This window comes from Rhinopithecus roxellana, chromosome 14, assembly GCF_007565055.1.
Source record: "Rhinopithecus roxellana isolate Shanxi Qingling chromosome 14, ASM756505v1, whole genome shotgun sequence".
In the NCBI taxonomy this organism is placed as follows: domain Eukaryota; kingdom Metazoa; phylum Chordata; class Mammalia; order Primates; family Cercopithecidae; genus Rhinopithecus; species Rhinopithecus roxellana.
Window position 1 is genome coordinate 89,230,793 of NC_044562.1, and position 13,933 is coordinate 89,244,725.

Genomic DNA, 13,933 nt, shown 5'->3' on the forward strand with positions numbered 1-13,933 from the left:
CATGTGGTTTAAGGAAAGATACACACACACACAAATGCATTCTTGAGCTCCTTGCCATAATTTCTTGCCAAAGCCCCTCTTGAAGGTGAGACCCTCAAGCTGGAGGCACAATGGCAAGAATCTGGTGTGAGCCCATCAGTCCAGTGGCCCCACCACCCTCTTCCTGCACATCTCAGAACTCCCCACTTTGTGACACTAATGTATATATTCTCTGGGACTTCTTTACACCCCTATGATTAATCCTCCCCACCCTTCAAGCTCACACCTTCTACAAAGTCTTTGCTGAAAACTCCAGTCAATATTGAGCTCCTTGTTTTCTGACCTTATATTACACTGACACTCAGAGCCATACAGAACACAAGAGAGCTCTGTCTCTCCAATAGACTATTGAGTGCCTTTTAAAAGGGCCCAAGTTTGGTTCCATTGTATCTACTTCACTGACTAGCTGAGGGGTGAGCCCATAGGGAAGCCCTCAATAAATACTTATAGAATGATGGATTGAGGAGGCTGCTGACCATGGGGCCTACAGAAGCAAATAGGATACATCCACTACCACTGGATCTCCTCCTGAGGCAGAAGGAGCTTTTTGCCCCAAAGAAGCAGCCATGTTCCTTCCACCCGGGAGACTCATTTCTTGGGAATGATGGGATGGAGGAAGTACACATGTAGCACAGAACCAGAAGCACCTAAGGCACTGGATAGACAAGCCTCTATGGGTTCTATCTGACTTTTTAATCTCCCTCATCTTCTAATTGTCTTCCCTAATGGGCAATGTCCAAAGCCAAGACTAGTGCCAGTGAGGAACCTTGTAGTTACCACTGAGAACTTGAAGTTGGTGACCACTGTTTCTATCAATATCCCCTGATGTGCTCTTCAGGATACATCAAGGATTCTGTGCTGCTCCAGGACAGTCAACTTAATGTACCAAAGAAGCTCAGGCCACAACAAGATCTTTCAGGTGTACCCCCAAAATACCATCTGCCTGTCTTCCCTTCATTTTGGATTCAACAAGGAAAATCTTTTGAACAAGGTACATGTTGATTTGCAGGTTGATTTTATGACCGGTTCTCAGATATTTGAATTGTTAACATCTTAAAATGGCATTTCCCAAAACAAGGTCTTGGGATTCTGGGTTGCATAGTCCTCAATCTGTAAAATGAGGGGTTAGTGCAGACCAGCACTGTCCAATAACATATTTCACAGTGATGGAATGTTCCCTATGGGCTGTCCAATAAAGTGGCCATTAGCCACATGTGGCTACTGAGCCCTTGAAATGTAGTAGTACAACAGTGAAACTGAGCTTTTTATTTTATATTACATTAATTAATTTATATCTAAATAACCACATGCAGCTGGTGGCTACTGTGTGTGGCAGTGTAGGTCTAGACTCTAGATTTTAGATGATTTCTTAGATCTGTTCCACTCATATTCCTTAATCCTGTGATTTTTGTGGCAATATAATGTGAAATATATATCTAGGATTTGGAGCCAGAAATGTGTATCGAAGTGGCTGTTCTCTCACTTACTAATGTAAGATCTTAAGCAAGTCATTTAACCTCTTTGAGCTTCTATTTGCTCATCTCTGTAATGGGCACAATAAGATCTACATCGTGGCTATACAGAAAATTATTGCAAGCCATCTGTAAACTGTTTAGTAGTATGGGGATTGACCCTGTCAATATTATTCTATGGAACTTGAAGCATTAAAAGAACCAGAAGTCGCCTTTGGTAAGGGAGATGTGAAAAGACAACTGGGTAGCAGTGATAGGCAAAGACAAGAGCCTTGGCTGGTAGCAGAGTTCTTGAGAAAATAAAAGAACAAGAGCCCAAAATAAGATTTTTGGCCAGACTCAGTGGCTCATTCCTGTAATCCCAACATTTTGGGAGGCCAAAGAGGGAGGATTGCTTGAGGCTAGGAGTTTGAGACCAGCCTGGGCAACATAGTGAGACCCTGTCTCTATAAAAAATTTAAAATTTAAGCTGGGCGTGGTGGCACATGCCTGTAGTCCCAGCTACTTGGGAGGTTGAGACAGGAGGATCACTTGAGCCCAGGAATTCAAGGCTGTAGTGAGCTATGATGGCACCACTGCACTCCAGCCTGGGTGGCAAAGTGAGACCCTGCCTCTAAAATTTGTATAATGAAATTTTCCAGAAACAGTGGCAGTGGCTGACCAACCCCCATCTTTGGGGAAATGATCTGGTCAGGATAAGTAGAGAATCTGGTTTATCGAATGAATGGAGAAGAACATGGCAGGTTCTCAGAGCCTGAGGCCATTACATAGTTCAACCAACCACACATCTCACTTGAGTCTTTTTTTTCTTTTTCTTTTCTTTTTTATTTTATTCTATTTTTTATTTTTTTTTAGAGACAAGGTCTTGCTCCTGTTCTGTCACCCAAGCTGAAGTGCAGCCGTGTGATTACGGCTCACTGCAGCCTTGAATTCCTGGGCTCAAGCGATCCTCCCACTTAGCCTCCTAAGCAGCTGGAACTGTAGGAGCACACCACCACTCCCAGTTAATTTTTGTATTTTTTTGTAGAGATGGGGTTTCACCATGTTGCCCAGGCTGGTTTCAACTCCTGTTCTGAAGTGATCCTCCCACCTTTGCCTCCCAAAGTGCTGGGATTACAGGTATCAGTCACCGCTTTCGGCCTCAGGGCTTTCATTTTATGGCTGGAGTAACACTGCACACCTGAGGGATAAAGTCTTTCCTAATTGATGCCATATGCTAAGGAGCTGTCACAATCAGGCAGAAAACAAAGAGGCTGTATCAAATAGTGATTAAACATGTGGCCATTAGCACTGATTCCAAGCCATGTAGCCACTCTGGGCCTCGGTTTTCTCATTTATAAAATGGAGATGACCATACCCATCTTTATCTCACAGGGTTGCATGTGGGAATTAAATGAGATACTGTAGTACTAGAAGCAGGCACATACTATGTGCTCAGTAAATGTTCATTATACCTCCTTAGCTTGTGTTCTAAGCATAATTACTAATTGGAATGCCCAATTGCCCCTGATCACAGTGGCCAAAAAAATCTATTTTAAAAGAAGCAAAAATAGTTCAGTGGCTGTAACTTGAACCCTGACTGATGTTTTCATTTGTTTGAACCTTATCTTCCACTGGTTTCCCTCTCTTTGCCCAACACTGTATCTGAAGAAGTAGCAAAAGTCCCAGCTGCAAATCCCAGGTCTCCAACAATGTGATGTTGGCTACGTCACTTATGCTCTCTGCATCTTCAGTTTGTGCATACGTAAAATGCAAATACTGGGGTCTGCATTCCTTCCTCCCTGGTTGTTTGCGAAAAATAACAGGAGAGGACAGAGCTACTCCAAGGCACATTATCTGGATTATCTGAATCCACATCTGAGATCCAGAGAGACGAAATTTTGTGGTCTCCTTTCAACAACTGAAGCTTCCAATACTTTACTTGCAAACCTGTTTCTATTAAGCACAAATAAATGAATCAGGTGATGATGTTTACTAAGAAAAAAAATTCTGTTTCCCCTCGCATTGATTGAATCACACATTCAAACTCACCTGGGATATCACCAAAGGGAAAATTGTCTCTCTGTTCCCCCTACTCACAATGCCCCCTACCCCAACTTAGATACCCAATGTGTAAGACTGTTCAGACTGGGCGCAGTGGCTCACGCCTGTAATCCCAACACTTTGGGAGACTGAGGCAGGTGGATCACTTGAGGTCAGCAGTTTGAGACCAGTCTGGCCAACATGGTGAAACCCCCGTCTCTACTGAAAATACAAAAATTAGCTGGGTGTGGTGGTGCATGCCTATGATCCCAGCTACTCGGGAGGCTGAGGCAGGAGAATCACTTGAACCTGGGAGGTGGAGGTTGCAGTGAGCCAAGATAACACCACTGCACTCCAGCCTGGGCAACAGAGTGAGACTACGTCCCCTGCGCCGCCCCCCACAAAAAAAAAAAAAAAAAAAAAAAAAAAAAAAAAAAAAAACTATTTAGTAGGTAAGTGGCCATTTGGCTAGAGTTTCACTTCCTCCACCCTCAGAAATGCATTTGCTTCCAGGTGAATCTGACCAGAAAAGACGGACCTAGTTAGTGTCTAGTTTGACCCCAAGGAATCATTCTACAAGGGATCATTCTAGAATATCCCCAAAGGTCTTTAGTGCTGCACTCTATATGGAGTTGAGGTCCTCTCAGGAGCAGGCCTAATGTAGCCCCAGGTCACCTCATATTAATGAGTCCCCAGCCCATCAGATTTCCCTGGGCCACTGAAACCAGAGCAAACCCTCTGAACCTGAACCTGAGCCTGAGCCTGTATTTCTTCCACCAACACTCAGCCTCAGTTCACATCCAGCACGGCCTTCAGGAGCCACTGGGCAAAGGAAGGAGAGCTGGAGGGAGGGAGTAGCCCCACCTGTGGGCAATTGACTCTTGGCCCAGTGACACCAAGGATGGAAATAATGAACGGGAGCAGAGAGGGAAGGTGAGGCTGGCTGGAGGCAGGAGGAGAAGCAGCTCCCAGAAGTCTTGTGATCCATCACACACAGGCCCCCGAAGCCTTCCAGAGCCCCTAGTTGAAAGACAACCCCGCATTGTTCCATGGAGCCGCATGCTGGGAATAAAGGTATTGCTAAAGCTTGGCTCCAAACAAGAAAGCTTTGCCAGACTGTTTCAGCAATAAATCTACCTTGAGAAAGTGATGAAAACAGCTGCAGGACCCCTTAAACCATTGATGAAAGATTTGTTAACTATGTTGGAGTCGTCTGTTGACTCAGATCCTTCCTGAGGGTTGCAGACAGTATAAGTTCAGAGAGCTAAACAGCAGTCTCACCTCATTGCATTTGGCAGAGGCTTTTCTACAAGTAAAGAGCCAGGAGACAGCCCAGGAATCCCAAGAGCTTGCTTCAGGCTGAGCACCTCCATGACAACAGAGCAGGCTGCGGTCACGCCACCATAATCACACCACTGTCATCCACTAATCTCTCACAGTTTACAAAGGGCTGTCACATTCATTATCTTATTTGAGCTCCAGATAACTCTACAAGGAAGTGAGGGCAAGAAATCCGTATCCCCATTTTACAGATGGGGAAACTGTGTCCAAGAAATGAAGACTCAACCCTGAGCCTCCTGACTGCTAGTGCAACTCTGTTTCCACAGACCTGGCTGCCACTTCCAAGGAGGCACTATCAGAAATACAGAATAAGGGAGGAGGGGGAGCAAGGGAGGGCCTTGAGCACCTTTACTCAGAGAAGCAAGAAGGGAGGCAGTTTGGAGGCAGCAAGAACACCGCGTCCATTTCCGGGGTGACAAGCTGACCCATTGTTCACCTTGGCAGGTCAACAGGGCCTGGATGAAGGGGAAGATGGAGCTGCTGGACATGTGGACCAGGGCCCTCTAGCCAAGAACCATGGCAGTCAGGGGACTCGCTTGCCACCACTCAGGAAGCAGCCCTGGCAGGAAGACGAAACGCGGGCAGAGGTACCATTTCTTTTTTTCTTTTTTTTTCCCCCCTAGATGGAGTCTCACTCTGTCACCCAGGTTGGAGTGCAATGGCGTGATTTCGGCTCACTGCAACCTCCACCTCTCGGGTTCAAGCATTTCTCCTGCCTCAGCCTCCTGAGTAGCTGGGACTACAGGTAAGTACCACCAGGCCTGGCTACTTTTTTGTATTTTAGTAGAGATGGGGTTTCACCATGTTGCCCAGGCTGGTCTTGAACTCCTGAGCTCAGGCAATCTGCCGGCCTCAGCCTCCCAAAGTGCTAGGATTACAGGCATGAAGCCATCGAGCCTGGCCGGAGGTACCACTTCTAATATGCTCTCCTCTGTCATTGTTCTTGACCACAGAGAGGATTCTCTCTCCCTTTGCCATTTCTTAATACCTCCACAGAAGGGAAGAATACTTTGACCCTTTTGACCACCATTTCCCCGAACTGTCACATATAGAACTCTAGCATTGCAAGATGCTCCATTTAACAAAATTTTGCCTGGGTGCGGTGGCTCACGCCTGTAATCTCAGCACTTTGGGAGACTGAGGCAGGTGGATCACCTGAGGCCAGGAGTTCGAGACCAGCGTGGCCAACATGGCAAAACCCCATCTCTACTAAAAATACAAAAATTAGCCAAGCATGGTGGCGGGCACTGAAATCCCAGTTACTTGGGGGGCTGAGGCAGGAGAATCGCTTGAACCTGGGAGGAGGAGGTTGTAGTAAGCCAAGATCGCACCATTGCACTCCAGCCTAGGCAACAGAGCAAAACCCTGCCTCTAAATAAATAAATAAGAGTTTCATAGGCAAATACATTGGGGAAGTTCTGCATGCCTTCTCCTCCTGGAAAGTCACATGCATAGATACAGAGAACTTCAAGAAGTTCTATAACATAGTCACCAGCTTAACTTTGTTAAACTCTGGGTTTTCCAAACTTAGGTAACCACAGATTCTCCCCTGACTCTTTGCTCATCTTGGCAGCTGTTAATCTTGTTTAGAAAATAGCTATTGCCTTAGACTCAGAAAAGCCTTGGTTTGGGTCCTGCTTTTTGCTAGTTATGATGAGCCTGTCCAAGAATCGTTAACTAACTTTGAGCCTGAATTCACCTCTTCTATAAAATGGAGCTATTATCATATGTCTCACAAGGTTACTGTGAGGATTAAATGGGTTACAATGTAGAAACACTTTCTAAACTCTAAGGCCGTGTGTGTGTGTGTGTGTGTGTGTGTGTGTGTGTGTGTGTGTACAAGATAACAATGGTTCAGAGCAACATAGACAACGTCTGCTCCCGTCCTGAATAAACTCATTTGACTTACAAGAAGGTCATACACCAAGGAGAAGAGGAAAGGGGGAGAAGAGTCACAGAGTGGAAGGGCAGTGGGGAGAGACCTTTATTTTTAGGGGGTGGTAGGGAAGGGACACGATCTTGCTCTGTTGCCAAGGCTGGAGTGCAGAGGCGCTACCACAGCTCACTACAGCCTTGACCTCCTGGGCTCAAGCAATCCTCTTGCCTCAGCCCCCTAAGTAGCTGGGACTACAAGTGTGTGCCACCATGCCTGGCTAATTTTTTAAATTTTTTCGTAGAGATTGGGTCTTGCTATGTTGCCCAGGCTGGTCTCAAACTCCTGAGCTCAAGCAATCCTCCTCCCTAGGCCTCCCAAAGTGCTAGGATTACAGGTGTGAGCCACTGTGTTCAGCCTGAGAAACATTTCATAATGGATAAAGACACCAATACTAGCACTTCATTTTGATCTTGAATCAAAATCTTGTGATTTTTTCACAAGACAGCACTATATGTCAGGCATGGCTAAGTATCATTCTTTCTATCAACAACAATAAAATGTTTTATTGTAATAAACAGCATTAGAGAGCTTGCTGTTATAACCTTGTTTTTCTTCCCAACCTGCAAAGGAGATTTCATACTCGAAACCACAAGCCTAACCACGAGGGCTGTTAAAGAAACCTGCTCTGCCCCTTTACAACAGCCTGTTTACAGGAATGTGTATTTGTCGTTCCCTAGGACACGTCAATAGAGAAACACCTTCGTTTATATGCTTCAAAGGAAAGATACAATGAAAAGACACAGCAAACCTCCAGGAAGGCCTTTGGGCATGGCCACATCGATTACTCTTGTCTCCCAAGTGACAAATCCCACATCACATTCTGTGGAGGCACTTTCCCTAATAGGAAGGCAGATCTCAACGGTAAGAACCCAAATGTCTTGCTCACTGATCTGGGTAAACCCAGTCATGCAGAGTTCATTTAAGGACACTGAGGCATGCCAAACATCACTTCTTTGTGCCACTCACCTTAGAAAATAAAAGCCAGAATCTAGCTGGACATGGGAATGAGACTCTGACAGGTGCCTCTTTGCCTAGTGCTTAGCTGCATGCATTCGGAAATCATACTGTCTGGGCTCAAGTTACCCCCACTTACAGCTGTGATCTTGGGCATATTAACCAATATTGCTGATGCTCAGTTTTCTCATCTGTAGAATGGGGATAATAATAACCCCATAAGTCTATTGTGTAAATTGAGTTAATGTACATGAAATATTCTACATAATTCTTTCCCCATATTTAGAGCTCAATACATATTAATTATTATCGTTATCATTCTCTTTACCGCCTGACTTAGCCAGCAAGACCTCAACCCAGATCAGGAGACTGGGGCTTTCTGAACCTCCCTCCCCCAAGGCTAGGGCCGTCCCAGTGCCCCAGCACACTCCCTGCCATTCTCCCCATTAACCACAATATGATAAAGGTCAAAACTCAACTGTTCATCCCCATACCTGCAATTAATGTATTCTCATTCTCATCCTGTTTTTAAAGATAAACAAAGGAATGTGAAACTCCACAAGGCCAGAAGTGACCACTTGTTACAGGCGCTTCCTGCTGAAAGATGCCTCTTCCCTCCTGTAGCATCTGCCACTGGCTCCGGAATAATCACCCCTGGAGAAGTGAAGAAGAAAAAGGTTGTGTGTATATGTATGTTTCTGCACGCAGGAGAAAGAGAGAGAGAGGAGGGAAGAGAGAGAGATTAATCCCAATCTAGAAATAAGGTGACTCAGAAGGATGTCTCAGAAGAGAACTGGCCTCTCTAGCGTCTGAGCTAACCAGGTGTAGCTGGAATAGAACTGTAGTAATTTACTAAAGATTGGAAATTGTGAAGGGCAAGGAATTTCAGCTGCCACCAATTCTACCTTAAAGCATGTGTTATTACCACACTCCCTGACAGCGACAGAATTCTTTGATTTCTTAAGGGGCAAGGGATTATCTGTAAACGTTTTAAAGGACAGAATTTGAGTTTGTAAGCAGTAAACCCACTTCAGATTCAAGATGCTGGAGATCTTGAATCCAGCAACAGTTTGGCTCCACTGAGGGTCTATCGCCTTTGAAAATGTAGGGGAAATTTTGCAAGTCTATCCACCTCCTTTGGGAGCCAAATACACCTTCTTTATTAGAGATGCCCTTGGCTGTCTCTGGCCTGGTCCTGCCTTGCAGTTCTATGTGGGCCTTTCTTCAGTGTTTGGAAGCACCAGTGATGAATGGGGACAAGCAAGGGCCCCAGGATGTTCTGCCCGGAGTAGCCATGGGAACATGAGCAGGTCACTCACACACTCTGAGCACAGTGACTTTATCTGTGTATACAGATAATAACGTCAACCTTACAGGGCTGGTAGAAAAGATGAAGCACTTTTAGGAAAGTACGTTGTATCTGACTGTGATCTACAGAGATGTTGATTAATTGTAGGGATTCATGTCATCTGAAGTGTTCCTCGAGCAGCCATGGGCACTCCAGGTGGTCCTGCTGCCAGTGAGGGAGGTTGTTTACAGTCTGTTCAAGATTTTCTCAGATTTCCTGTGTCTGAGTTGATCTAAACCTTTCCATCCACACCAGAAGGGCTTCTGTCTTCCCAGGTTCCTTTGGTGCAGGAGTGAACAGCAGGCCTGACCTGCCAAGCTCACCACAGGCCTAAGGAAAGCCCTCAACTTTGCTCCTGGGTCCGCTCAGAACTGAGCCAGGCCCAGAGGAAAGGAGTCCCTTCCCTCTGCCCATGTATGCGGTTTCACAGAGCAAAGCAATATTTTCCACCATATTAAAACTCTGTGTAAATTTTTAATTAGGGTAAAAAAATTAAATCTTGGCTTGTCAGCCATACCTCACACAAATCATTTGAGTGTCCACATTGATTTCTCAATGTAAACCTTGTCAAACAATATGCACACGGTCAGTATTCAAAACAGGGCAGTTGGTGTGGGCAGCCGGCACCTGGACAGTGAAGGTTTCCAGGAACATAAAGATTCTATGTTCATGTGTTTGGTTTATCATTTTCTTAATGTCTCGAAATTATAAATATTACCCTGCAAAGATTTGGTTGAATTTCCTTCCTCAATCAACTCTAAATACACAGGTTCCTTTTGTATGCTTCTGATCTTTTTTTTTCTTTTTGAGTACTAAAAAGGAGACACTAGAAGGGTGTCTGACTTCCCAGATTTTTTTGGACCAGGAGCAAACAGCAGGCCTAATGATTTTCTTTTTCCTCCTATGAAACTAAACTCCTGAAACCAGCACATGTATACATTTCACAGAGCCAAGTTCCTATGTTAAAAGTTGCAAACTAAAAGGAGAAATTTTCAGCAACCTCTGAATAATTAGAAACAGGAGGCTCTACTACCCCCAGTGAATCTCTCATACACACACACATACACATACACATACACACACACACACACACACACTTTTTGGGGGACAGAAAAAAACTGGACAAAATCAGTTGCTGATTCTGCCACACAATGATTCTTTTTCAGCTATGTTCATATTACATAAGCATGAAAAAGCTCCCATTTTTTCTGCTAGTGGCTAGATAAATGCTAATGAGAAGAAAGTCTACTCTCAAAGAAATATGGAAATAATCCTAGTTTCAAACACTATTATAATTGCATATATTAGCTCATTTAATTCTTACAACAACCTTATGATTAGATAGTATGATTACTCTTATTTTACAGAGGAAGAAATTGTGGCTTAGCTTAGATAAGGTCAGCAATCACAAATGCTATTTCCTGCCCTTTCTTAGTGGAAAGCTTGCTCAAACAATGTTCTGTACTTTGCTTTTTCCCTTAACAACATATGCTGAGATTTCTCCCAATCAGTTCAAAGAGATCTCAGATATGTCATATTAGTCTGGCTCAGTTTTTCCAGCTGCAAGAAAAAGAAAGACTATATATCCTCTCAAAGGCTCTTAAACTGAGCATGTTTATAAGTCTCAGAGGAATCACAGGCAGGATTAACGGGGGCATATTCTGGATCCCAGGAGACCAAGTGGTACCACTGAAGTCGGATACCGGCTCCCAGCTGGATTAGTTTACCTCTCTCAGCAGCTCCTGGTGCAAGAGATACAATAAGAGACAGTATCGTTTGCCCCTGCAGGCAGCAGGGTTTGGATACCTGCCATGTTCGTTTTGTTTTTAAATTTTCTCCAGGCACCAAAGGCTTTGAAATTACCTCCTATCTCAGAAGAACCACCCAGAGTCTTGGAGCCCCTGAAGAGCCAATTTAAAGCCAATGAGCCCCCAACAGAGCTCTTCATCTTCCCAGTGGAGATTCATTACCACATCCAACACCCGCCAAAAGAGAAAGCCCACAAAAGAGGTAGGTCCCAGGTGCATGAGCGCTCCTGAGGGGGAGCCTGGGATGGTGGGGGGGGGAGGGTCCTGCCAATTCTACCTGCTCCTACATCATGGCTGACCTTCCCTATGATCATCCCCTTCAGAGAATATTTTTTAAAGAAGGAAAAAGGGTAAAATCTAGAAGAAGATCTCTTCTGATCATATTCAGTTGGATTTTTAACATATTTATTATACCCTTCATTAAGCAATGCATTTTGTTAAGCTGTGGAAGACAAAGGAAGACAGGTATATACATAAATAAGTCCAATGCACCATAGGTGTTATAAAAGGGCAAGAACTTTTCAGGCAGCTTACAAAAAAATAAATGTATAAAACAAGACAACTAAAATTGAAATTGGAAAAAAAAAAACTAGGTAAAAGGAGTAGAGAAATAGATGTTATCAGACATCTGAGATGAATTCATGGTTTGATGTAAGTACTGGATTTAGGTGAGTTTCCTGGCAGCCAAAGTAAAAATGACACTTGAATCTTTGCATCTCCATTTTATAAAAGAAAGATAAAAGTTCATCCAAAAAGTCATTTTCCTGATTTTGAATTAGGTTATTTTGTAAGGGATGACCTCTATAATCTTTGCCAGGACAAAGATTACGTGCTTCTAAGCAAAGTTCTAAGAGAATATGAGCAAGGGAGATCAATTCCAACTGGCGATGTGGGCTTTTTAGGGGAAGCCTCTGAGTGACGTCTCACCCTGTATCACAAGGAAAAACTCTTTCTGACTTTCCTTTCATTCCATAGTACTCTTGTTTAAGACACATTCTTGCTCTGGGACTTCTCTGGGCCCTTTGAGGCAAAAGGTGTCCTAGTTTTCACAGGAGTCCTAGTTCTGAGTTTTCTAGAAACTTCAGCAGAGACTGCCACTGGCTTTTTAGAGAGTTTGACTCCTGAGAATCACACAGACAGCCATTTTGTTCTAAGACTGTTTGGACTTCTCACTGGAAAAAATGCCAAACAGTGGAGCTTAAAAGACCAATTGAAGAGGACATGAAGGAATTTCTTGGGTGATGAAAATGTTCTCACTCTGGGTTGGTTGTATGGATTATGGATTTGTCAAAACTCATTGAACTGTACACTTAAGATCTGTGCAATTCACTATATGTAGATTTTACCTTGCCAAAAAATTACTCAGCTCCCTAAAAAAAAAAAAAAATCAACAACACAGTGTTTTAAAATGCAGGTCTTCTTATTATTCAGCTGTGGTGAGGCCAACAGATCAGGAGACAGCTGGCAATGAAAAGATCATTTGTTACTCACAGTTCCCAAGAGAAGGAGGCATGCCACACCATGCAGGGCCACACGGGGGCGCACCAACCTCCAGGAGGCAGAAGGCAGGGAGCACGGGCAAGAGGCTGTATTGTGGTTTTCATAGAAGGAATACAGGCAAGGCAGAGTAAGCAATCTAAGGAGATTTAGAATTGTCTAGTTTGAATAATTCAGCCAGCTCTCTGGCATAGGGGCTGTCCCTTGCTATCTGGTACTGGTCCTCTGATAATTACAGCAGGCAGATGGTAGCCTGGGAATGTATGAGTTTGATAAAGGAGGTTGTTGGGGGTTAGGAACTCTGGGTTGGTTGGGGTGCATATGACAGGTATGTTCCCAGGTGAGTCATTTACTGTCTCTAGGAATTGGCCAGCCCTCAGAGGGACAGTCAGGTCTCAGACGTCAAAACATCAGAATGAAAAGATATACTTGGGAGGTTCCAAGATGGCCAAATAGGAACAGCTCCAGTCTACAGCTCCCAGCGTGAGAGACACAGAAGATGGGTGATTTCTGCATTTCCAACTGAGGAATGCAGCTCCTCGCCAGCAACGGAACAAAGCTGGATGGAAAATGACTTTGATAAGTTGAGATAAGAAGGCTTCAGAAGATCGTTAACAACAAACTTCTCCGAGCTGAAGGAGGATGTTCGAACCCATTGCAAAGAAGCTAAAAACCTTGAAAAAAAGATTGGATGAATGGCTAACTAGAATAAACAGTGTAGAGAAGACTTTAAATGACCTGATGGAGCTGAAAACCATGGCACGAGCACTGTGTGACGCATGCACAAGCTTCAGTAGCTGATTTGATCAACTGGAAGAAAGAGTATCAGTGACTGAAGATCAAATGAATGAAATGAAGCAAGAAGAGAGGTTTAGAGAAAAAAGAGTAAAAAGAAATGAACAAAGCCTCCAAGAAATATGGGACTATGTGAAAAGATCAAATCTATGTCTGATTGGTGTACCTGAAAGTGATGGAGAGAATGGAACCAAGTTGGAAAACACTCTGCAGAATATTATCCAGGAGAACTTCCCCAACCTAGCAAGGCAGGCCAACATTCAAATTCAGGAAATACAGAGAATGCCACAAAGATACTCCTCAAGAAGAGCACTGCAAGACACATAATTGTCAGATTCACCAAAGTTGAAATGAAGGAAAAAATGTTAAGGGCAGCCAGAGAGAAAGGTCGGGTTACCCACAAAGCGAAGCCCATCAGACTAACAGCAGATCTCTCGGCAGAAACTCTACGAGCCAGAAGAAAGTGGGGGCCAGTATTCAATATTCTTAAATTTTTGACCAGGCGCGGTGGCTCAAGCCTGTAATCCCAGCACTTTGGGATGCCGAGATGGGCGAATCACGAGGTCAGGAGATCGAGACCATCCTGGCTAACAAGGTGAAACCCTGTCTCTACTAAAAAATACAAAAAACTAGCTGGGCGAGGTGGCGGGCGCCTGTAGTCCCAGCTACACAGGAGGCTGAGGCAAGAGAATGGCGTGAACCCAGGGGGTGGAGCTTGCAG

The 13,933-nt window shown here is 44.3% G+C and overlaps 1 protein-coding gene across 2 annotated transcripts in view; it reads left to right on the top strand.

Moving 5' to 3' along the window:
• Positions 1 to 13,933, top strand: part of KIAA2012 (KIAA2012 ortholog) — a 139,643-nt gene that overhangs the window by 21,847 nt on the left and 103,863 nt on the right. For both annotated transcript variants that reach the window (XM_030916551.1, XM_030916552.1), the window contains exons 4-8: positions 878 to 1,030; positions 5,319 to 5,461; positions 7,488 to 7,671; positions 8,299 to 8,441; positions 10,954 to 11,122. In XM_030916551.1, coding sequence (XP_030772411.1) covers positions 878 to 1,030; positions 5,319 to 5,461; positions 7,488 to 7,671; positions 8,299 to 8,441; positions 10,954 to 11,122 — 792 coding nt within the window. The remainder of the gene's footprint in view (positions 1 to 877; positions 1,031 to 5,318; positions 5,462 to 7,487; positions 7,672 to 8,298; positions 8,442 to 10,953; positions 11,123 to 13,933) is intronic.